We start from the raw sequence: 22,501 nt of genomic DNA, 5'->3' as shown, positions 1-22,501 counted from the left end.
AGGCCTTAAGAAGAAATCTATCAGTCGGCTGCAGCTGATCCAGAACGCTGCCGCCAGAGTCCTTACAAACACCAGGAAACTGGACCACATTACACCGGTCATGAAATCACTACACCGGCTTCCAGTGAGTCAAAGGATAGAGTTTAAAATCTTACTGCTGGTCTACAAAGCACTGAATGGTCTTGGACCAACATACATGCTTGATCTGTTAGTTCCCTATGAAGCTCCCAGACCCCTTAGGTCATCTGGATCTGATTTGTTGTGTGTCCCAAGAACCAGAACCAAGCAAGGTGAGGCAGCGTTCAGTTATTCTGCTCCTCACCGGTGGAACAAACTTCCTGTAGACCTGAGGTCTGCTCCAACTGTCAGCTCCTTCAAATCAGGGTTAAAAACATTACTGTTTACTGAAGTGTACTCTTAAATTAAACCTGCTGTACTCTACTGCCCTTATTTATTTATTTATTTATTTTTAACAGCTTGTGCTTTTTATTATTTTACTTCTTTTCTTATTCTTACCTATTTGTTATTATGTCTTGCCGCTTTTAATGTCAATGTAAAGCACTTTGAATTACCTTGTGTTGAATTGTGCTATATAAATAAATTTGCCTTGCCTTGCCTTGCCTTTAAGGGATAAATAAAGTTGTCTTGAATCTTGAATTGAATATATATATATATATATATATATATATATATATATATATATATATATATATATATGAGGGAATGCAATGAATTTTATTTTTGTGTCATGTCCGAAGACCCATCCCTTACAGGATTATAAGACACCAGAAAAACAGAAAATCATCAATGCACAATATCACACGCACTTAATTGGGAGCTCCACAATGTACACCGGAAAAACAAACTAAATAAATCAAAAACCAGGATGGACATATATATATATATATATATATATATATATATATATATATATATATGGGGCTCCAGACGAGGCCTCTGATTGGCTGAGCGCGTCGCTGCGTGTGGTGGTAAACAAGTTGCGAGGTGATTCGGCGCATGCGCGGTGAAGGCAATGGAGGCTTGTGGTTTAGTGACAGCAGGCTCGGCTAGCAGGCTGCGTGTTCTCTGTAATGTTACCTGCCGCCGCCGCCATTGATTACCAGCTATTTGCAATACAAGGCACAGCGTACAACACGACTAAGAGCAGGCGGTGAGTATATGCATGTCGAAGGATCTTTGCTGCAGAATGTGAACTTCTGAACTCAGTGCTAATGGCGTGATTAGCCGGAAGCGGGTCCGGAGCTAGCCTAGCTGCTGTTGGTTCTGTCCCCACACAGGCTTCACTGTCGCTGGGCTTTGGTCAATGTTGTGGTTTGGATTACTTCTCAAACAGGCTTAGAACCAGGGGTAATCTGGGTTTATTGATTCATTACTCTCACTAGTGCACTGCTAAGGCCAGCTCGGTCCAAGTTTGCAGCACACACTGCACGACCCGAGCCGGATAAATACTAACGTGGTCGTGATGAAGCCTGGCCGAGACCAGAGTCCCGTCCAGCCCCGGTGTGAGGAGGCCAGGCCGGGCAGATACAGGCAGCCCTGCAAAGCTGTAAACTTTATACTCGACCAACACTTTCGATTCAGCCGCTGGGTCAGCGTCGCCATTTACACAACAGAGGACTAAAGTGGGCTGTAAAACTGCTCTGCCATCAGATTACCTGCTCTCAGCTCGGGTCAGGGCTGGTATATGTGTTACCCAAAATACCTTCATTTCATTAACAAATGAGCACACGAGGGAAGTGTGGCTGACTGGGTTTAAAGAGACGCAGCTCAGCCAATCGCTGCTCCCTCTGGCTGGCTCGTCACAGCCGGATTATCACCTGGAAACTGCAGTAATACCAGGTCCTTTCTGGAAATGTATAGAAACACTTTACCTCTTTTTTGATATTTGAAAATGTAGACGTATCAACGAAGTTACTTTTGGTTATTGTTTTCCCTTTAATTTGGTATGAAGTGCATGTTTAAATAAAGAAGGGGTGGGGCTTAATTTTGCAACTATTTAATGTACATGAATATTAAAAAAATGTTTTTATAAGGACAGTTAACTGCATACCATTAATAACATTACATAATAACGTTACATAATAATTAAGATATTATTTTCACTTCAAAATACGTTATTAATCCCCAAAGGGGAATATGATAATAGGCAAGGCAAGTTTATTTATATAGCACAATTCAACACAAGGTAATTCAAAGTGCTTTACATCAACATTAAAAGGGGCAAGACACAATTAAAACATAAATAACAAATAAAATGATAAGAAAAGAGGTAAAATAATAGAAAGCACACGTTGTTAAAAAGTAAGGGCAGTAGAGTACAGCAGGTTCAGTTTACAGAGTTTATTCACAAATAATTTAAAAAAACACAAATACAGATAACAATCAATTGAGGTAAGTTTGTAAAATGGGACTCCCCAGAAGCTAACTGTAGGTACACATCTCATTCTTAAAATGGCAAGAATTACGTTTCTATACGGTCAAAACGTACAAAGACAGGGTCAAATACAGTATTACAAAGTAATCTGTGCCGATTCATGCGGTGAATCAAACCAATTTGACAATTCTAAGTCACAATGCCTGTATTCAGGCCTTATCCATAACTTTGCGCGGTTTTAAAAAAGTATTTAATTCAAGAGTACGCTTAAATAACAAATAAAATGATAAGATAAGAGGTAAAATAATAAAAAGCACAAGTTGTTAAAAAATAAGGGCAGTAGAGTACAGCAGGTAAGTATTTAATTTAAGAGTACGCTTCAGTAAATGGTAATGTTTTTAGTCCTGAAAACCTTGATTTGAAGGAGCTGACCGTTTAAGCAGACCTCATAATAATAAAGATCAACTATAAATATCATGTTTTGGAGTTGATTACTTAATCTTTAGGGGTACAGGTCAAATTTTAGGAGCCAGCAAAAGGTTTGGTGATTTAAAAATAAATTTTAAAAACATGATGACATAGTTGCTTTATTAGATTATATCAATGTAACACATTGAAATTATATATTTTTTCCATTTGACATGTGGAGGAGTCACCACCGAGATTAAGGATGGCATCAGACACGTTTTCCCACAACCATGGTTCCAAAGGGATCATGACGTTCTACCCCACAGTGGAGGAGTTCAAGAATTTCAGCCGGTACATTGCGTATATTGAGTCCAAGGGAGCACATTTTGCAGGCTTGGCAAAAGTAAGTATAACATTTATTAAGAGAAAAGATACTGTGATGTTTTAAAGGGAAACACACTGGTTTGGTAAATGTATCTTTTGTATTAATTCCATGTAAGGACTTGTAACTGTGTACACCTTGATGCTGTGCTCAAACAGACACATTTTTGTTAGCAAATAATCCTACTTGCAGACATTGATAAACCAAATTAACTGAATTTCTCACCTCTCCACAGATTGTTCCTCCAAAGGAATGGAGGCCTCGAGGTTCTTATGACGACATAGACGATTTGGTGATTCCAGCACCCATTCAGCAGGTGGTGACGGGCCAGTCAGGCCTTTTCACTCAGTACAACATTCAGAAGAGGTCCATGACTGTCAGAGAATTTAGAAAGATTGCCAACAGTGACAAGTGAGAAGTGATGAAATATTAGATGTTTTTGTTGCGGTCAGCTGCCTGTCTAATTGTTTAAAGATTAAAATTAATTTTCCTAACAGTTGTGAATGCCTTTCACAGGTTCTGTAGCCCACATTATGATGATTTTGAGGAGCTTGAAAGGAAATACTGGAAGAATGTCACATTTAACCCTCCCATATATGGGGCGGATGTTAATGGAAGCTTGTATGAACCGGTGAGTTGACATTCCTTGGATGATCTAATGATAGTTATTTGTTTATTAGTAGTTGGTACTGACACATTTTATGGTTGTTTCCTCTTTATTTATTGCAGTGCTGAAGTGGATTTTATTGGTTTCTTGAAGTCTTGTTTGTTGATCTTGTAATCTTTTCCTGTATTCTGGCAGCATATCAAAGAGTGGAATATTTGCCACTTGGATACCATCTTGGACACTGTGGAACGTGACAGCGGCATCACCATTGAGGGTGTCAACACACCATACTTGTATTTTGGCATGTGGAAGACCACCTTTGCATGGCACACCGAGGACATGGATCTCTACAGCATCAACTACTTGCATTTCGGAGAGCCCAAATCATGGTAAAGACACACATGTGGAACAGAGAAGGATGGTAAAGTTGCCAAACCAACAAAAAGCCATTGTTTGGTTTGACGTGTCAACATGTTGGTGAAACATGGGAGAAACACTTAGGAACCCACTCCATTTGTGAGAGTCTAGTTCTGCCTAAGATGATGAAACAGTCATTCCATTTTGACTCCCAACTGCATCAATGAAAACATAGTTATGAATACTATCTTTCTTTTGCAGGCAATGGTTTACCGGAAGGGGAAATGCAAACTCCTTACCCTTTTGAATTAATTAATACATTTTCTTTGTGAAAGTTAGGCTGTGTCCACACAAGTGTGGGTTCATTTTAAGATGTGGGAATTATGTTGCAGTTATGCCCTGTGTTCACAACACTGGTGTTCTTTACCCTTGAAAATGGGACATTTTTGTAAATGATGTTTGTAAATGCAGGGTTGAGTCCTAGTGTGGACGGACGAAATCAAAAGCCTGAAAAAAAGATGACTTTGCTTCTCTGTCACTGTACATCTGTCCTATTTCCATCCCTGGTTGGCTGAGCTTTTATTATGAAACAGTCAATGCAACAAGGTCTAGATGGTACAGGAAGAGCTGCAGACTTGGTTGCCCTTGGCAAAAGCTTTTAGTCTGAGATTTATAATGCGTTTGCTGCCTGCATGTGCAGGAGAGTATAAAAACAATCTGCCAGCAAAGTTGTATCAGGGTATGTTTCCAGCCATACATGGTTTGTAGGATTTGGATAAGACCAGGAGGAACCGGTACAGAGTGGCATGATTTTATCAATACAGTTTCTGAGAAATGCTGGCAACGCTTCAAAATGTTTAGATCGGTGCGGTTCAGCGAAAAACTACTGCAAGCTTGGGTGTTGCTGTGACAAACATTAATGGTGAGTTACTGCGAGATAGAGATCTTATTTTGATCCAGTTTAAACACTACTGTTGATGTGGATCTAAAACCGTAATTTAAAACTCAGCTGCTCATCCTTCAAGGCTCAGATTAAAAAAAAAACACACAACATCAAAAGAAATTGGTTATTACGATTATTAAGAAATAGTGTTCTCCCTTGATTCCACTTGTCAGTTGACCATTAAATGTATATACCATGTAGATTACCTGAATAATCTGCCTTTATGGATTTGTTTTGGACGATAAGTCAGAGATCGTGCATACAAAAGCTTCAGTTTTCTATTTGGTTGCCTGCAGGTACTGCGTCTCCCCAGAACATGGAAAAAGACTGGAGCGTCTGGCCACAGGTAGGAGACCAGTGGGTTATATACTGCGTAGATTAATGCTGTGGCCTTAACATATTTGGGTTTCACAGTTAATGCATTTTCTGTGTTCTCTTTTAGGGTTTTTTCCTGGTAGTGCTCAAAATTGTGAAGCGTTTTTAAGGCACAAGATGACCCTTATATCTCCATCCATACTGAAGAAATACGGCATTCCGTTTGAAAAGGTTTCAGCATTTGTTTGTTCTTTTTTCTTTTCATTTCCTAAAGAGGGGGGCTATTTTTAGATACGTGCAGCACAAACTCACCTTGGCTCAGCTGCAGATATTTATCAGTTCCTTGTGTTTTTTCCAGATTACTCAGAAGGCTGGCGAGTTCATGATCACGTTTCCTTACGCCTATCATGCTGGGTTCAATCACGGGTTCAACTGTGCAGAGTCCACCAACTTTGCTACGGAGAGGTGGATTGAATACGGCAAGCAGGCGGTTTTGGTGAGGACCCCCTTGACACCATAGGAACCCCCCCTTTTTTTCCCCTTTGAACCACAGTCTGATTGTCCCCCCACCCCTCTGTTTCAGTGCTCCTGTCGCAAAGATATGGTGAAGATTTCCATGGATGTGTTCGTTAAGAAATTCCAGCCAGATCGCTATGAACAGTGGCTCCGAGGACGAGACAACACACCCATCAACCACTCGCGGCCTACCCCTGAAGCCAAGGAGTTTTTGAAGGATACCGTTTCTGACATGAGCTGTAGCAGCAACAGTAGCTGTGGGGAAGATGGAGAGAGGAAGAGGTATGCAATTTACCGTCCCTAGGCAAATTAGCTTTTCAGTGAAATGTGCTTTTATACCTTTGGTTGCTGAGTGTCTCCTTTCAGGTCAGTACACATCCAGTTATATTTGAATGGAAAGACCAGTAATATAAAAAAGCTTTTTCCTTGTGTTGCATCAGTGCAGCTGAACTGACGAACCAAGATTATCACATAAATGACCATACCTTCATAAATCTGAAGTCAATGATATTACATATTACCGGGGTGGCTGCGAGTCGTTAAAAAGTCTTAAATTCCATTTAGCTAAAATAAGGCCTTTTTAAATGTCTCAATTTGTCTTAAATTTCAATCCAAGGGTCTTAATTTTTGAATCTTAATTTTAGAGGGAATGTTTCCAGTTATCATTAAAAAGTTTATTTCATCGTTTTGAGGAGAATCTCCTGCAGAGGTTCTAAATCTGAGTTGCCAGATTGAGCAGATTTCCGCCCAACTTGGCTGAAAAATATAGGACTGGGCGTGTTGATCAAATCTGGGCTGGTTTTTACTAAATATTTAGGATAAATTATTAACAAAAAAGTAGAAACGTACACAATAAACTCACTGATATTTTATTTGCTTTAATCTACTCAATTTAATTGTAGTCTTTGTTTGGAGCCTGAACTGTCTTTGGCTATTTAGTGGTGTTGTGAAGCTTGAAATGTATTAGGCATTTCATAATTTAAAGTTTTAACATAGTGAATGTATGATTTTGGGCTGGTTTTTCACTATTCCAGTGGGTATTTCATTGCGTTTGGGCTGGAACCTCAGCCCAAGCCAGATCTGGCAACCTCCACCTTAGTGCTGGATTTCTTAGTGACTGTCTTTTTTGGTCTTAAATTTTGCTTGAAATTCAGATTCAGATTCAGAAAACTTTATTCATCCCCGAGGGGCAATTGCAGACCCTTGAAATGGTATTAAACAGTCTTAAAATTACCTTGGTCAAACCTGTAGACACCCTGATTACCAAAACCTTTTTTCTTCCTCTACAAAATGATGTGGTTTGTACGATGTGTTTAACAAGATTTCTGTACTTAAAATGTTGTCAGAATTGATGGGAGAGTGGATGTAAGATGCTTAAAATCCCCAATCTCATGTTTCTGTCTGCTCATTTCTTAGCACACATAGGATAGAAACTAAAAGACACCGGGTGTGTCTGGAAGTGCCAGACGAGGTTGTTCCCAAGGATGAAGACGATGCGGTGCAGTACGGAAAGCGCCCCAGGCTGAGCCTCATACCCCCACGGACTATTGTACAAGACGGCAAGAAAAACAAAGGTCTGTTGCTCAGGGAGATTACTGGGTTCCTGTGGGACAGCTAATAGTCTAATAACTGCTTCATGTTTCCCTCTGATGTTTTTACAGGTCCACCAAAGCTGGTTGTGACGCCGACCAAGCTCACGCTGATGGATCCGTTTCACAGGAGTTTGACCCACAGTAACAGCGACGGAGGCCGTACGCCTCATTATACCAAAACCCGAGCGCCTGCAATCTCGTCTCAGTCGAATCACAGAAACGGACATCTCTCGGTTTCCGTGACGCCTACGTGGACGGATGCCGCCGCTCAACCCGTCCGCAAAATGGGCGTGGCCAGCCTGCTCTTCCACAGAACTCTGAGTCCCAAAGACACTCTCCAGGTGCACAGCTACACGCTGGAGAAGCAGCGGCAGCCGCACACGCAGCTGCAGGTCCACAGCTACGCCAGAGAGCACCAGCCCCGCCTCCTCCCGATCAAAACCTGCTCGCACACAGAGGTCCGGCCGTCGGAGCCCCGGCCCGACTCTACAATCATACATGCGAACGTGGGAGGAAGGGATTCAGAAGCACACAGTCCTGTGGTGCCGGATCAAGATGAGGACCAGTTAAAAATAATGATACCTGTTGGAGGTCCAGATGAACTCGACCCAACATGCCTGTCTTCTCCCCACCGGATTCAAACACACCAAGCCTTCAGCCAAGCAGAGATGGACGCTTCAAAAAACAAGCGAAAGGTCTGTCATTTATTTATCTGCATTTTAAAATGAGTTTGTTCAGACCGTAGAGCTTGTGGTTTTAAAATGTGTATCTAAAACCATCTACATCTAAAATGTAGAGGTTTTCCTGAAAATGTGAAACTACAAATAAATCAATGTTGCCCGGTTCAGGTCCCCGCGGGCCGCTGGCCTGCATGTCTTAGATGTTCCACCTGATTCAGATGATCGCGTGATCAAAACAGACGTACAGATGTTCATGGCGAGCTGATGATAATCCATTCGTCTGAGGGAGGGAAACATGTAAAACATGCCGGGCAGCAGAAAATATGCACTTATCTCTGAAGAAACTAAAATATGAAATGTATTTTAAAGGTTTAATCATTCTGCTTTTATGGTAAATTACCAATTTTACCCCACATGTTAATTTATATATTATGTTGTACGGTAGCTGAAATATTCACAGTATTGTGATTTTACAATATTATGCGATTGTGTCCCTTGAAAGGTAAAAGCAGACGTCACATCGGGTCTGAATGGGTTAACAAAAGACACATCAGAAGTTAAAGCGAGATGACTCGGTTAAACTTACGAGTCATTAGCATCTCCCCGTCATATCTTCACATCTTCAGAAGTGCATCAGCTTTGATCCCACCAATCTGCCGTTACAGCTCACACAAAGCTGAATCCAAGTAAACTTCTGCAATGATGGTAGAAGCTGCACTTGGTGGTGAAAACATCACTATTTGGGAGCGTACACTGCAGAGTTGCACTTTGTCTGTCACCTTGGCGAGGTCAAATGAAGGACGGCAGCATAACGGGGACATCTCTGTTTAAAAGGGGCTGTTGACTGTGGCTCTCGGCTCGGTGCTGCAGGCGCGTTTGAGTTTTGCTGGAGTGGACGGTGCTCGCGTCACCATGAGCTCTGAGCGGGTTGAGCCCGGAGTTGGGAACTCGTCATGTGACGCAGATCAGAAAAGCACAACAGAACTGTGAAGGTGCCCAGATTAGAGTGGAGAAAGATTTCTAAAATGGTTTACTCACTTTAAATGGTTTAATAATTGTAGGTATATGACTTATATATTTCCATTTTATGTGTATGCATGTGAGGAAAAAGTGCAGATTGAACAGATATCAGTCAGGGCTCAGTGATATTGTTCTGTACATGAGGGAAATACATTTTTATTTTTCATAGATTCTCTCCAGCCTGCAGGATGGTGAGTAGTTGTAACTGTGGCATCTTCCCCAACCCACGAGTGTTGATCATACGTGTAAAACCTGCCCATTGATCAAAATGAGAGTAGTGCGTGTACAGAAAGGTTCAACAGCAGGGCATGCAGTATTTTACATTGACCTTTAAAACTTGCGTGAGATGAAACCAGAAATCAGTTTCTGTTCCTATGCACACCCTTTCAGGTGGAAAAATGGCAACTCTTTGGTGCTTTTATTTTATTTTCCTTGCGTGATGTATTTGTATCAATCTGCATTTGGTATTAATCCTATTAACTAAATAATTCTTGATGAAGTTTCTGGTAGAACAAATAGTCATTCTACCAAATGTTTCTACAGTGTAACCAATGTCCACTAGTGGACAACGGCTTTACCCTCCTGAAAGACGCCATTTCTGTCAGAAAACCAGTGCACGATGAAATAAAGGTGATTCCTCAGAATCATCATGTAAGTCGCTACTGCATGTGACCACATTCTCAAAGGCATGGTTTGACGTGACTGGATCTTTCTGCAAATGTGTGCATACTAGTACAAAAGTGCCACTTTGCTTTGTGTTCAATTGTACCTTCACTTTTTTAATGCGTTGCTATGCACCTTTCCTCCAGCAGGTGTCGCAGGAGCAGTCCTACTGCAAGTCAGTGGCAAAGAAAGAGCAGGAGGCACAGCTCTGCAAGCTGCCTCGCCATCACCCGCTGTTCAGAGAGGTGCACAGCGATGAAGGTGAGCATACTTCTGGTTACGGTAATCTGCATAACTAAATATGTACTCAGCTGTTTTTAAACTGATAACTTTCTTTTTAGAGACATATGTATTTCAGTATATCATAATTCTGATCCTGAACCCCTTTTTCTAAACCTCAGTGCTTCCACTTTGTCTCCTGTTCAGAGGCGTGTGTAGATGTGGAAGTTGACCAGGAAGAGAAAGAAGAGTGGGCAAAGCCTCTGACCCCGCTGTGGCAGAGTCGGCCATTTAACCCCGAGGCAGAGAGGGAGTATAACAAACGCATGGGCCAGGAGGCCCCGTACTGCTCCATCTGCCTCATCTTCCACACCTACCATCAGGTACCCGCTCAAAACGTCCTCCCTGAATTACATTTCTTTTTCTTTAGTTTATCAATCTTTTCTTTGGATAAAAAGGCAGAAACAAAAGACTTGCCGAGTCACTAAAAAAAGTGTTTGGTCAGTGCTCTTTTAGTTTGATAAATATGTTTGTACAGTTAACCTTACGGTCTTTGCAAGTACCAAAAGCCTCAAAAAGGACCTCATGGTTATGGGGATTGTGTACTCCCCTCAAACAAATCCTATGCAAATAATATTCCCCACTCATTTGTAAACTACCTGTCATGTGTGAGGTTTGGCCACCAGTTGTGAGAGCGGGGCCAGATTTTGAAGGAATGAGTGTCTGAAATCACATGTTAACAAACCCCTGAAATGTGCTCTTCCGCCTCCTTGAAGTCGGAGTCCAGCACCGGGAGTTCGGATGTGATCTTGGTGAACAAGCCCAGAGGTCGCCAGTGGTCCAAACCGCTCATCCCAGAAATGTGTTTCAACACCCAGTCCAGCAGGACCAATGACAGCGGACAGGGACAGCTGTCGCATCCTCACGTAGCCGAGGACGGGACCAGCCGGCTGGTCAGCTGTTCCCAGTGCTGCGTCCGTGTACATACGAGTGAGTGCTGTCTCTGACCAGTAGCTGTGTCAGAGGCGTGTGCGTGGGGGGGGATTGTTATTGAATAACATGTGAAATCTCTCATGCTTCCCTATTCTTTAGAAAATGTCCATAACTCAAAGTCATAAAAGCTAAGAGCGGTTTGTCATTACGACAAAACTGAGTCCTAAATAATGTCGTGGAGGTGGATAGAATAGTGTGTGTATATGTATATGTATATATATATATTTATTTATTTATTTATTTATTTATTACAGGACTGTCTCAGAAAATTAGAATATTGTGATTTTCTGTAATGCAATTACGAAAACAAAAACGTCATTCATTCTGGATTCATTACAAATCAACTGAAATATTGCAAGCCTTTTATTATTTTAATATTGCTGATCATGGCTTACAGCTTAAGAAAACTCAAATATCCTATCTCAAAAAATTAGAATATTCTTAAACTGTATATTTCTGTTGATTTGTTATGAATCCTGAATGTATGACATTTTAGTTTTTTTTTAATTGCATTACAGAAAATAAAGAACAATATTCTAATTTTCTGAGACAGTCCTGTGCGTGCGTGCGTGCGTGCGCACCTCTGTGGTATCATAACCTTTTAAACGGATATAACCATCCTAAAGGCCGGGCCCTGCTTAAGTTTTAACATTCCTTTAGATTTACACAAGTTAAAAGCAGCAGAGTTAGAGATGAAGATTACAGCGAACCAAGCGCTGGAATGAACTTGCTAAAAAAGAAAGTGTGGGTGTGTTTATGCTCTTTTCTGCTCATTCTTCAGGTTGCTACGGCGTTTCTGGGGACGGAGCGGAGCTGGACGAGTGGCTGTGCGCCCGCTGTGAGGTCGACGCCATCACTGAGGTCAGTCATCTCTGCCGGAGCGCTCCGGAGAGCACGTCCGTGTGTCGGTCGGGTTATTAAACCTGCTCGTCAGACCCACAAAGCCAAGAAAACACTGGTAAATGAGTAAACAAAAGCAGTGTGGCCAGAACTGAAACCATGTGGCGACTTCAGAGCTCTGTGTTCAGAGCTGGTTCCTCAAACGAAAGCCCACTGGCACTGGTTTCCAGCTGCTCCACAAATATGAAAGATAAACATGTTGTAGTTATGGCTGCTGTAAACAAAAAGCCCTGCGTAGGAGTCACGAGGATTGTTTTCACATGCTTCATATTCCTTATACGTCCGTCACACACATTTATGCTTATTAGCAGTAAAGACAGTTATCATCACACAGATCTTGTCCTTATTCCCCCACTTCCTTTGAACTTGGATGATCGGGGCTGCCTTCCTTCAACTGTTATTGTATCAGGATTTGTGTTTTTTCCCCCTACTTATGTTTATAAAACCTATCTTGCGAGTTTCCTTTGCCTTCAACATTCCTGTAAGCTCAGAACAATAGTTGGGGAAACGCGGTGGCTTGAATTTAGCTCTTTGACCACAAGTAGGCAGCACTTAACTGGGTTACACACTTTTCATTTCTCATTACTTCCATTCTACATTTTTATGAAAAAGCTGCACGATCAAAGCCCCCCTAGTTGCTGAGGTGGTGGTACAGTGAAACGTTATAAGAAGAGTAAGAGTCGTTTAGATGAGCTGAGAGGATTGGTTCCAGATTCAGTTGAGCCCTAAAGTCCGGTTGTCTCCTGCAGGACTGCTGCCTGTGTTCTCTGAGGGGGGGGGCTCTGCAGAGGGCCAACAACGACAAGTGAGTACTGGAAGCAGACACAACGATGCCCGATCATTATGAGAACAGCATTATTATTATTATTATTATTATTATTATTAATGTTATTATTATTATTATTATTTTTTTATTATTATTTTTTTATTTATTTCGTGCATGGTAGTGCATAGTTTGACAATATTACAGTAGTACATTTGTACACTTCAATCTACAGACCCATGACCAAAAAGGGGCAGGATGAAGACAAGTCTTATTTTACCTGCACCTTATTCAATACCAAAACAAAAAGAACAGTCAATGTAACCAATATTTCAATAAAATATACACTTGAATAGAAACCAACCACATATATCAATAGTACTGTTTTAAGTCCCAGCCTATTCATGATCATATAACTTAAATATTTTATCTTTATACATTTTTTTGAACCTAAGTAAATTTGTGCATTCCTTTAAATCATTCTGTAGAGAGTTCCACAATTTTACTCTCACAACCGATATACACATCTGCTTGAGAGTGGTCCTTGCATGCTGATGTTTGAAATTATATTTCCTTCTATGATCTATTACTTCTGGATTCGAAAAAACAAACAACTGCTGTAGATTACTTGGTAATACTTTTCTTTTTGCCCTATGCATAACTAATAATGTCTGTAACTCAACTATTTCTTTAAAAGTCCTGAATTAATAAATAACATCATCAGCATCAATCAAACACCAATATTTATTTCTGACTTGTTGCCTTTATGTCCATGGAGTCCAAAAACAAATGGATGTATAATTTTCTGTGAAAAGGTCCTTTTAGGCTGTGGGTGTTTTAATATTATTATATATTATAAAATGAATTACTTAGGTTGTATGTATCAGTTAGTATTATCTAACTTGTATTTTAGTGGTATTCCACTCGGTTCAGTTGTTGTGTCCTGTAGTCGTTTAAACCCAGGTTTTCTTTTGGGTCTGAGTTGTAGAGACTTTGCCCTCTGAGCAGTGTTTGGTTTGTCCACAAGAGTGTTTGTCTTTCCCGCAGGTGGGTTCACGTGCTGTGTGCCATCACCGTGCTGGAAGCTCGCTTCGTGGACGTCGCACAGCGGAGTCCCGTGGACCTCTCTGCCATCCCTCTGCCGCGGTTCAGACTGGTACGCCGCTCAGCCACAGTTCTGGTGCCCCTGAATGTGTCCCTGTTCCTGTTTCCTGTCCGGTTCCTGTTAGGGTTCTGAAATCAAACTGTGGTTCTTCTTCTCGCCTGTCTTCTCTCACATTGCTTTAGTGTCACCGCTCATAAGCTCATGGGTTGCAGACCCCACTTATCAAGCTTTTACAGCTTTCAGGCTTGATGAGTTTGCATTTTTGACCTGTTCGGACTTATCCCCTGATGTATTAATTTATTCATGCCCCTACCCAACACTGACTACGTTTACGTGCAGTCAAAATTTGGGTTATTGCTAATATTCCGGTTACTGAAACATTCAGAATATTCCGTTTACATGCGTGAGCAAACAGGGTTATCCCTGTTTACATGGTGATTAATCATACGGGATAACCCGATCAAACCAGCGACGCGTGGAGAACGTGATGATGCAATTAGCGTCATTTCCGCTTCTTCTTCCTGTATCCAAATTCAAAACAAATGCTGTTTCGCGCAACTTTTCTCTCACCTTCTTGTAAATCTCGCTATCCCCGTACTTTCTACCTTCTACAAATGCCAAAATGTTCATATCCTTCATTACATTTATGACGTGATTAGTTGGTCTTGTGTTTCGCCGTGTTTATAAGAACTTCCTGGACTCAAAAGACCAGGATTCCTTGTGAACAGAGCATGCGCAGAAAACAAATTCATGTTCCGTTTGATGGGGATATTCCGTTTGGCGTTTACATGACCCAATATTCAGGTTTTAAAAGGAGTAACCCAGGGGTCATATTCGGGTTTTTAAAAACTGGAATATGAGCAAATTCGGGTTACCGGTATTCAAAGGGGTTATTGGTGTTTACATGGCCGTGCAAATTCGGGTTATTGCCAATATTCTGGTTTTAAAAGGGTTATTGACTGCATGTAAACACAGTCACTGTCATCACTACGAGGGTCATGTATTCTGATATCTCCAGATTGTTTAATAGCCCCCCCCCCCCCACAATCACCAAGGGTTGTGTGTCCGAGCAGGTGGTCATCGGTCATCGGCGCCCCTTCTCTTCACTGAGTACACCTCAAACCGGCAGTCCAACTCATGAGTCCCGACAAAGACATTCTTGTCTGACGTTGCTGCCGTCAGATTTATCAGGGCTGACAGGAGGACAGAGGGCACGGTGTGGGAACAATCAACTCAGTCAACGTGAACAAAACAACAGAGATTAATGAGGGTTTTAGGAGGATGAGGAGTAATTCAAACACTATTGTCCTCCTGCTAGAGGAAGTTGAGCTTCTTTCACCAAACAGAATGTACAGGACCCAGACCTGAGGGACTGTAACCCACCAGAACTTACAGAAGTGATGCGTGCTGCCTCGGAAATCTCACTTCTCTTTATATTTCCTGTGTTTTTTGTGGCAGGTGGCATTCTTCTAACATTTAATCAGAGAATTGACTTAAACTTGAACCTGTGTGACTGGCTTCTCTGCTATTGTTTTTGCCAAGCAGACGGTTGTAGAGCTGCACACCAGGACAGTAGTTGTCTCTTCTTCATTGTTACAGGGCAAAGGAAATGTTCTCATAGGAACTACATTTAAATGTAAATGTAGGAGAAAGCTGCTTGATCTTTCCTTCCCCTCTTTTTCCTTTTTGCGTAAGCCTGCCTCATGCTAACCCTCGCTGATCCTCCTCTATTGTCTCTCCCGTGCTGCTAGAAATGTGCCTACTGCAGGAAGCGGATGAAGAGGGAAGTGAAGGGCTGCTGTGTCCAGTGCTCCCACGGCCGCTGCTCCACGGCGTTTCACCCCACATGCGCTCAAGCGGCCGGCGTCCTCATGCACCCGGATGACTGGCCGTTCATAGTTTTCATCACCTGCCACAGACACAGAGCTCCAGCCATACCTGAGGTAATCTCCCCGGGGCCGGTCTCGTCTGCAAACCGTATCCTGTCGAGGTGCTGTTGGAGTTTTCCAGAAAAAACATGTTTGTAAAAAAGATTTAAAAAAACAACTTCAAATCATAGAAGATAACGTGTTGCTTGCTGACAGGAAATTATGTAATTTCCTATCTGATTAACAGTGAATCTTCACAACCTGATCTTTCATGCGTAGTGAAACCTGCAGCATTTAAAAACGACCATTTCAACTTTATGAAAAAGCTGCTTCTTTAAATTTCAGACATTTTAATGTAATACTCCAAGAAACAGGAAACCACAAAGAAAAAGCAATAGCTATTTTAAATGCAAGAGAACCTCCCACAGCTTGATTGCTCACATCTGAAAACTCCTCGCTACTACTACTTTGTGGAAGCACCTTCTGCTGCCGTTACAGATGAAAGTCTCTGTTGTCGTCACATCTAGTCATTGGAATTTTATCTGACTTCAGACTTCCTGCAAACTGCAAGGGGATGTTTTTGGTCCTCTGTGGTAACGCTAGAGGTGTTTGGTGGGTGCTTCCCTGTTGACTTTGTACCAAACATCTTTTAGCACCAAGGCCATAATGTTGTTCCGGCCATAACACATGTTCGCACTCTTGTTTTGGACGATTGAATTTATTTGGGTAACTCTGATGGGCTTGTATGTTGTTTTGGGTAAGAAACGACTTCCGTCTTGCCGCAGTTTTCTCTTCATCCTCTCATCAACTCCGGAGGGTTGTCCTGATCGTTGCAGTGTCTCTGTGGGGACACGTTGTCTCCATGTGTTGATGGTGGTTTTGTCCAGGTTCTGTGGTAGATTCAGAGCCCCCAATGTTCCTTTATATCCGTCACCTGACTGATGCCTTTCGTCCTGCGGTTTCTTTGGCGGCTCTCTGGATCCGGCGACCAGCAGAATCCCTAAAGATTCAAGCCAGCATGACGGCAACAGCTGACTTCTATCTGGTTTAATTCAGAATCACCTTAACTTAGGGCAGGTGTATGCCACATAAAAGGCTGTGCAGACTCGTGGGGTGGTGTTCTTTTCCATCAAATAAACTTTAAATGTCCGTGATTATTGAATATTCCTGCCTGGATTTTTGTTTATGTAGATCCATTAAAGATGTGGCAAGTTGAAAATTTTTATATTTTAAAAACCTGCATTTTAAATCCACTTTACTTGTACGTAGCCAACATTAGACTTGGCCCGGCGGCCTAAACTATGAATCGGGCTAATCTGGTCTAGGAGCAATGGCTAACTGTGCACCCGTTAAAAGGACTGAACTGGGTCAGGAGCGCCGTGTTTCAATCCAGTGAGCCGGATGTGCAGTCAGAACTAGAACAGAACACGAGGTCCTAACTCTGGTGATCCAGGGAGGAGGAGAGAGCGGCTGTGCCCATCGCTGCTGCTGCTGCTGCTGCTGCTGCTGCTGCTGCTGCTGCTGCTGCTGCTGCTGCTGCTGCTGCTGCTGCTGCTGCTGCTGCTGCTGCTGCTGCTGCTGCTGCTGCTGCTGCTGCTGCTGCTGCTGCTCGGAGTTATGCGGCTGCCTGTCTGGGCTCGCTTGTTGTTCCCATCTGTGTCTTACTTTGAAGTCCACACCAGCAGCCGTTCTCTTTGTCGCAAAGTGGATAAACTCATTTGAATAGTCCGGTTCTGTTCATTGCCTTTCTCGTATCTTTATGTGGCAGCTGTTTTTTTTTTTGTTTTTTTTTTAAATTTTAATAACCAAATGTATGATCTTTTCTAGAACTCACTCCCAGTTCTCAGATAATGTAGGCATTCATACCTTAGGAGAGGAGTATCATCCTTCAAATACTTGGGTTTTTGGGTGGATGATGGGCTCTTTTAGAGTGCATATTGAGAACCTAATGAAAAAACTAAAGGTTAGGCTGGGTTTTTATTATAGAAATTTAGCAGTTAGGAAAACACTTATACAGGCTACGTTCTTAAGTGTTCTAGACTATGGGGATATTATTTACATACATGCTGCCTCTTCTACACTTCGCTCCCTACACTCTGTGTATCACAATGCTTTACGTTTTATATCCCACTCATTGTCCCGTACACATCACTGTGTACTTTATGATTTGGTTTCCTGGCCTTCATTAAGCCTAAGGAGAAAGCAGCATTGGTATGTTTTTATGTACAAAGCCATAGTGCAGGGGTGGCCGAGCCGCGTGCGGCTCTTTGCCCGGTGTCATGCGGCTCTTGCGACTTTATTTGATAGGTGCATGCTTGTGATTGTGAGGGAAAAAAATCCACTCTCAAAATGGTAGGGAAAAAGTGCACGGCCAAACGAAAATATGAAGATAAACACAGGACATTTTTAACAGAGTGGGAGAGTTTAATATATATATAATATAAATTAAATATTAATATTTAAGCAATACATCACGACAGGCCGTGGTATACGCTCACACAGCTGAGGGGTGTTTTCTCCGGCCCGACGCCAAGTGACGTATTGCTTTTATTAACGGTTACCAATAATGTAAATATGAAAGAGGAATACACAATATATTTTATGTAGTTTTTAATTAATCAGAAATACATATTATCCAGTAGAAATAGCCCCACTGTGGAAAAAAATTGTCCCATCTCTCCAGTTGTAGCTCTGCATGTTGTTTTTTGCTTGTTTTTTTTTTTTTTTTCCGAGACAGGAACTCCTCAATCCATTCATCCATCCATCGTTAGCTCCTCCCCGGAGATCAAAGTTTACCATCAACATGCCTAATTAATTGTTAACGAAAAAAAAAAAAAAAACTTTAACACCAGCTACTTTTTGATACATTCCTGATGCAGACCGATATGCTGTGATAAGGCTTAAGAATAGAAGCCGTGGTATATAAGATAAGATAAGATAAGATTGTCCTTTATTTCTCTCTCAATGGGGAAATTCCCTTTGTGCAGCAGCAGTACACTCAACACACACATGCAGGGAAAGGGTAAAAAAAAGTAAAAAATATATAATTATGAAATATAAAAGTATACTGTTTACATTGGGATGAAAGATATGCTCATTATACCACAGTTAACAACCAATAAGATTGCGGGATTTCACCTTTCCGTTTTATACTGGTATTTTTCTGTCTCAGAGAGAGCAGGAAGTGAGGGATCATGGGTAGTTGATGTGTGCATGTGTACGATGTGGCTCTTTGCAGTAACACAGTAACCAAATGTGGCTCTTAGCCTGGTGACTGGTTGGCCACCCCTGCCATACTGGGTAAACTTCCTTCATATCTGTGTAATCTCCTATCACTCACCAACAACAGCTGTTATATTTTTCGATCCATCGGCTGTTCTACCAGGTACCAAGGATTTGCACAGATATTGGTAGAGCTGCCTCCTCCTATTTTGCACCCTGGTCATTGAACAATCTTCATAACACATTACAGCTTAGTGATTTGGTCTCCCTGGGAGAGTTCAAAGCTCTGATAAAAAACTGTGTAACTGAAGAGTGCAATTACTATTTCTAAACTGGATTTTGTTGTATGTGTCTGTTCTTCGTCTGTTTTTAACATGTTTTTTTTTTTAATATAATTTTTGTAACTCTGTAATGGTGTGCTATCTTGGCCAGGCTTCCCTCGAAAAAGAGATTTCAACTTCCTGGTTAAATAAAGGTTAAATAAAAAAATAAATAAGCTTGTACGAGTAAAACTCAATTTTTGTCCTTTTTTTCTTTTTTAGCGCAACAAATCTTCCATGAGGGAGTTGGCAAAGGGCCAGAGGGTGATCTGCAAGTACAAGAACGGCCGCTACTACCACAGTGAAGTAGTGGAGCTGACCACCGCCACCTTCTACGAAGTGGTGTTCGACGACGGCTCGTACAGCAACAACCTCTTCCCCGAGGACATCGTGGTAAACACACCTGCTTTCACAGATCCTCAGTGGTCGTTTAGTCCCCGATGCTCCTTTGATCTCATTCGTGCGGCGCCAGGTCATAACAAATGTGTAAACAAGAGAATGTTATGCACAAATAGCAGCTGACAGAGTCACTAAATGACAGTTCATGTGTGAAGTTCTGGGTTATTTGTGGTGAACGTTGACACATTTAGCGATCAGTTTCCAGATCTGATGCTTTGTCTGAGATCGCTGTTTTATTGTTACTAGGGCTGTTCGATTAATCGATTTTAAATCGTAATCGCGATTATGTAATTAGAACGATGTTAAAACTGGAAAATCGTAAAATCGATTTTTCACTTGCCCCATGGGAGAGGCTCTTTAGTGTAGGAGGGGGCGTTGTAACATGCCACCGGGCATCCCTCAAACCAGATGCGGTAGACTGGCTCGTGCTCCTTGCAAAAAACTTGCAAATGTGAATAGCAAATGTAATGACTGACATTACACACCTCTACCTCCTTCATGGGTTGCATTATTATTTAGCATGCAAAGACCCAGTTTAGTTTAATTAGAAAATGTCTTGTTTTATTTAATTGGAAATATAACTTACTGTATGTTTGCAAGTGCTGATTTGCTGATTTTTTTTTTTCAGAGATAAAACTTTATATTTTATTATATTTTTTAAAAAATTTTTTCAACTTATTTTACAGAGTTTTGCACTTTATTCATTCATTTTTGGTTTAATAAGAGCAAAGTTTGCACTTAAAGCCCAATGGGGCAAATGTTCAATAAAAAAACAGCATATTTGAAATAATTTCTTTGCCTTTTGTCAATTTACAAAATAGTCGTAATCAAAAATCGGATTTTGAGAGAAAAAAATCGAGATTTTATTTTTGGGCAAAATCGAACAGCCCTAATTGTTACTGTTATTTCTTTACAGAACCGCGACTGCGTCCACCTCGGCCCGCCTTCTGAAGGTGAAGCTGTTCAGGTGCGATGGACGGACGGGCTGATCTATGGAGCCAAGTTCATAACGTCCCACTCCATCCCCATGTACATGGTGAGCCTCCCTCTGTGCCTCTCTCTCCATCCGTCTGTTAAAGTCAGGGAATCTCCTTCTCACTGCGAGTGTGTGTGTGTGTGTGTTCAGGTGGAGTTTGAGGATGGATCACAAATCTCAGTAAAGAGAGAAGAGATCTACACTCTCGATGAGGATTTACCTAAAAGAGTGAAGTCGCGCATGGTGAGCTTCAGATCCTCCGTTCTGACACTGGTTGTCCTGACAACCTCGTGTGACTTTAGCTGAGTAAACTGTTGTTTCGGCGCCTGGTTCTCTCTGCATCCAGTATTGTCGTGCTTTGTTTCCAGTCGGTGGCGTCGGACATGCGCTTCAAGCTCTTCACCCAGAGCGAGGTCAAACAGAACTCCAAGCGGCAGCGGGTCATCAACTCCCGGTACAGAGAGGACTACATCGAGCCCGTCATCTACCGCACCATCATGGAATGAAGTTCCCCCGCGAGCTCCGTTTCTCCAGCGTTTCCTGCTCCTCCCGTTCTTCCACCACCTCTCAGGCTCCGCTTTTCTAAGCTACAGCTCGGACCCGAGAGGATTTGGGATTTCTTATATCTTCATTTTTCCATCACACATCAATTCCCCTTTTCACGTCACTCTGTAGTTTCCTTTTCTCAGGAAGAAGCCATCAGAGAATAATAAAAAATGCTCGACCATGGACTATCAAACTGGGGCTGTTTTGGTTTTGCTGCCGTATCTAACGGACGACCGATGTGCTACTGTCTTAAGTTATTCACAATAACGAAGAAAAAGAAGTTCCAGCTCCTCTATTTTAACTGACCCAAGCAGCCGTCTGACTCAGAGGTTCATGTTCAGTTGAAATCCCAAAGAACTGCACATCACCAGACTGTTTTAAACAACTTTTCAGACTGTACTAGAAGTACCCTCGTGTGGGGGTTCACCTTCACGCAGCGGCGTCGCCGTGCATCGACTGAGCGGATCCACGACGCGTTTTATAAGCCCGAGTCCACGTTTTCAAAGGGCCAAGCATTAGGTTTTCTTCCGTGATGACTGTTGTAAATAATATTGCTACATTTTATTTAAGCAAGTGCATAAATTTTGATGGAAAAAAAAAACCCGACATATTTTTGTCACATCCTTTTTCAGGCTCAGATTTAGGACTATTTATTATATGATGGATTTTCAAGCGTGTTTGAGTTTGGAGGCTCGACACTGACCCGCTTGTGGTTCCTCCTGAAACGGTTCCTCCTGAAACGGTTCCTCCTGAAACCGCGCCACTCAACGGGTTCCTCCTGTCGCGGGATATTTAGCATTCGTGGTCTCCAACAGGTCTGGATTTCATTGTGTTTTTGAAGTTAGCTCTAGAGAACAGGATTTCAGGTCATAGCTCGATCGCCCGCCATCCTGCGCCCAGGCAGAGGAGTTTGTCCTCACATTTAGTCCCTTGTACCTGCTTGAAATCGGTCTTGTGTAGAAGGGTAGGTAAAGTGGCTGACATCTCCGTAGGTTCAACGGTGCAGAAACCTTTTAAGCTATAGTCAAACATGAATTGTTTTCTTTTTTTTCTTTTTTTTTTTTCCTGCTTTTGCCTCCAAGGCAGCGGTAAGCCTGTGCACTCTTTGTAAATGTTAACTGAGTAAAGTTTGGGTAAAAAAAAAAGAAAAGCTCCTTGTATCATTTATCTCTGAAATAACACCACTTACATGAGTGTTTTAGTCGCTGCAGGTTTATGCCCTTTTCTCCTGAACGCCTGCGGCCTTGCGAGACTGGGAGGAGGCTCCAGTCTCTGCTGCAAGTTGCTGCACTGGATCTGGCAACATCATTTA

The 22,501-nt window shown here is 41.9% G+C and overlaps 1 protein-coding gene across 4 annotated transcripts; it reads left to right on the top strand.

Moving 5' to 3' along the window:
- The first annotated feature begins 1,031 nt into the window (after positions 1 to 1,031).
- On the top strand, positions 1,032 to 22,340 carry kdm4ab (lysine (K)-specific demethylase 4A, genome duplicate b). Of its 4 annotated transcripts, none has more exons than XM_061732640.1 (23): positions 1,032 to 1,171; positions 3,045 to 3,206; positions 3,421 to 3,596; positions 3,702 to 3,816; positions 3,988 to 4,181; positions 5,389 to 5,438; positions 5,535 to 5,638; positions 5,766 to 5,903; positions 5,991 to 6,205; positions 7,340 to 7,497; positions 7,585 to 8,210; positions 9,759 to 9,866; positions 10,028 to 10,139; positions 10,305 to 10,480; positions 10,874 to 11,087; positions 11,872 to 11,951; positions 12,740 to 12,795; positions 13,801 to 13,909; positions 15,610 to 15,801; positions 19,491 to 19,661; positions 20,584 to 20,703; positions 20,794 to 20,886; positions 21,012 to 22,340. In XM_061732640.1, the coding sequence occupies exons 2-23, from the start codon at positions 3,066 to 3,068 to the stop codon at positions 21,147 to 21,149; spliced, it is 3,486 nt and encodes a 1,161-aa protein (XP_061588624.1). In that variant the 5' UTR covers positions 1,032 to 1,171; positions 3,045 to 3,065; the 3' UTR covers positions 21,150 to 22,340. The 4 variants fall into 4 exon arrangements, with proteins under 4 accessions (XP_061588624.1, XP_061588623.1, XP_061588626.1 ...); XM_061732639.1 differs by having other exon boundaries at positions 10,025 to 10,139; XM_061732642.1 differs by lacking the exon at positions 9,759 to 9,866.
- The last annotated feature ends 161 nt before the right edge of the window (positions 22,341 to 22,501 follow it).

This window comes from Cololabis saira, chromosome 10 (genome assembly GCF_033807715.1).
Source record: "Cololabis saira isolate AMF1-May2022 chromosome 10, fColSai1.1, whole genome shotgun sequence".
In the NCBI taxonomy this organism is placed as follows: Eukaryota; Metazoa; Chordata; class Actinopteri; order Beloniformes; family Belonidae; genus Cololabis; species Cololabis saira.
Note: the sequence above shows the minus strand (reverse complement) of the source record. Positions and strands in the feature narration are given on the sequence as shown.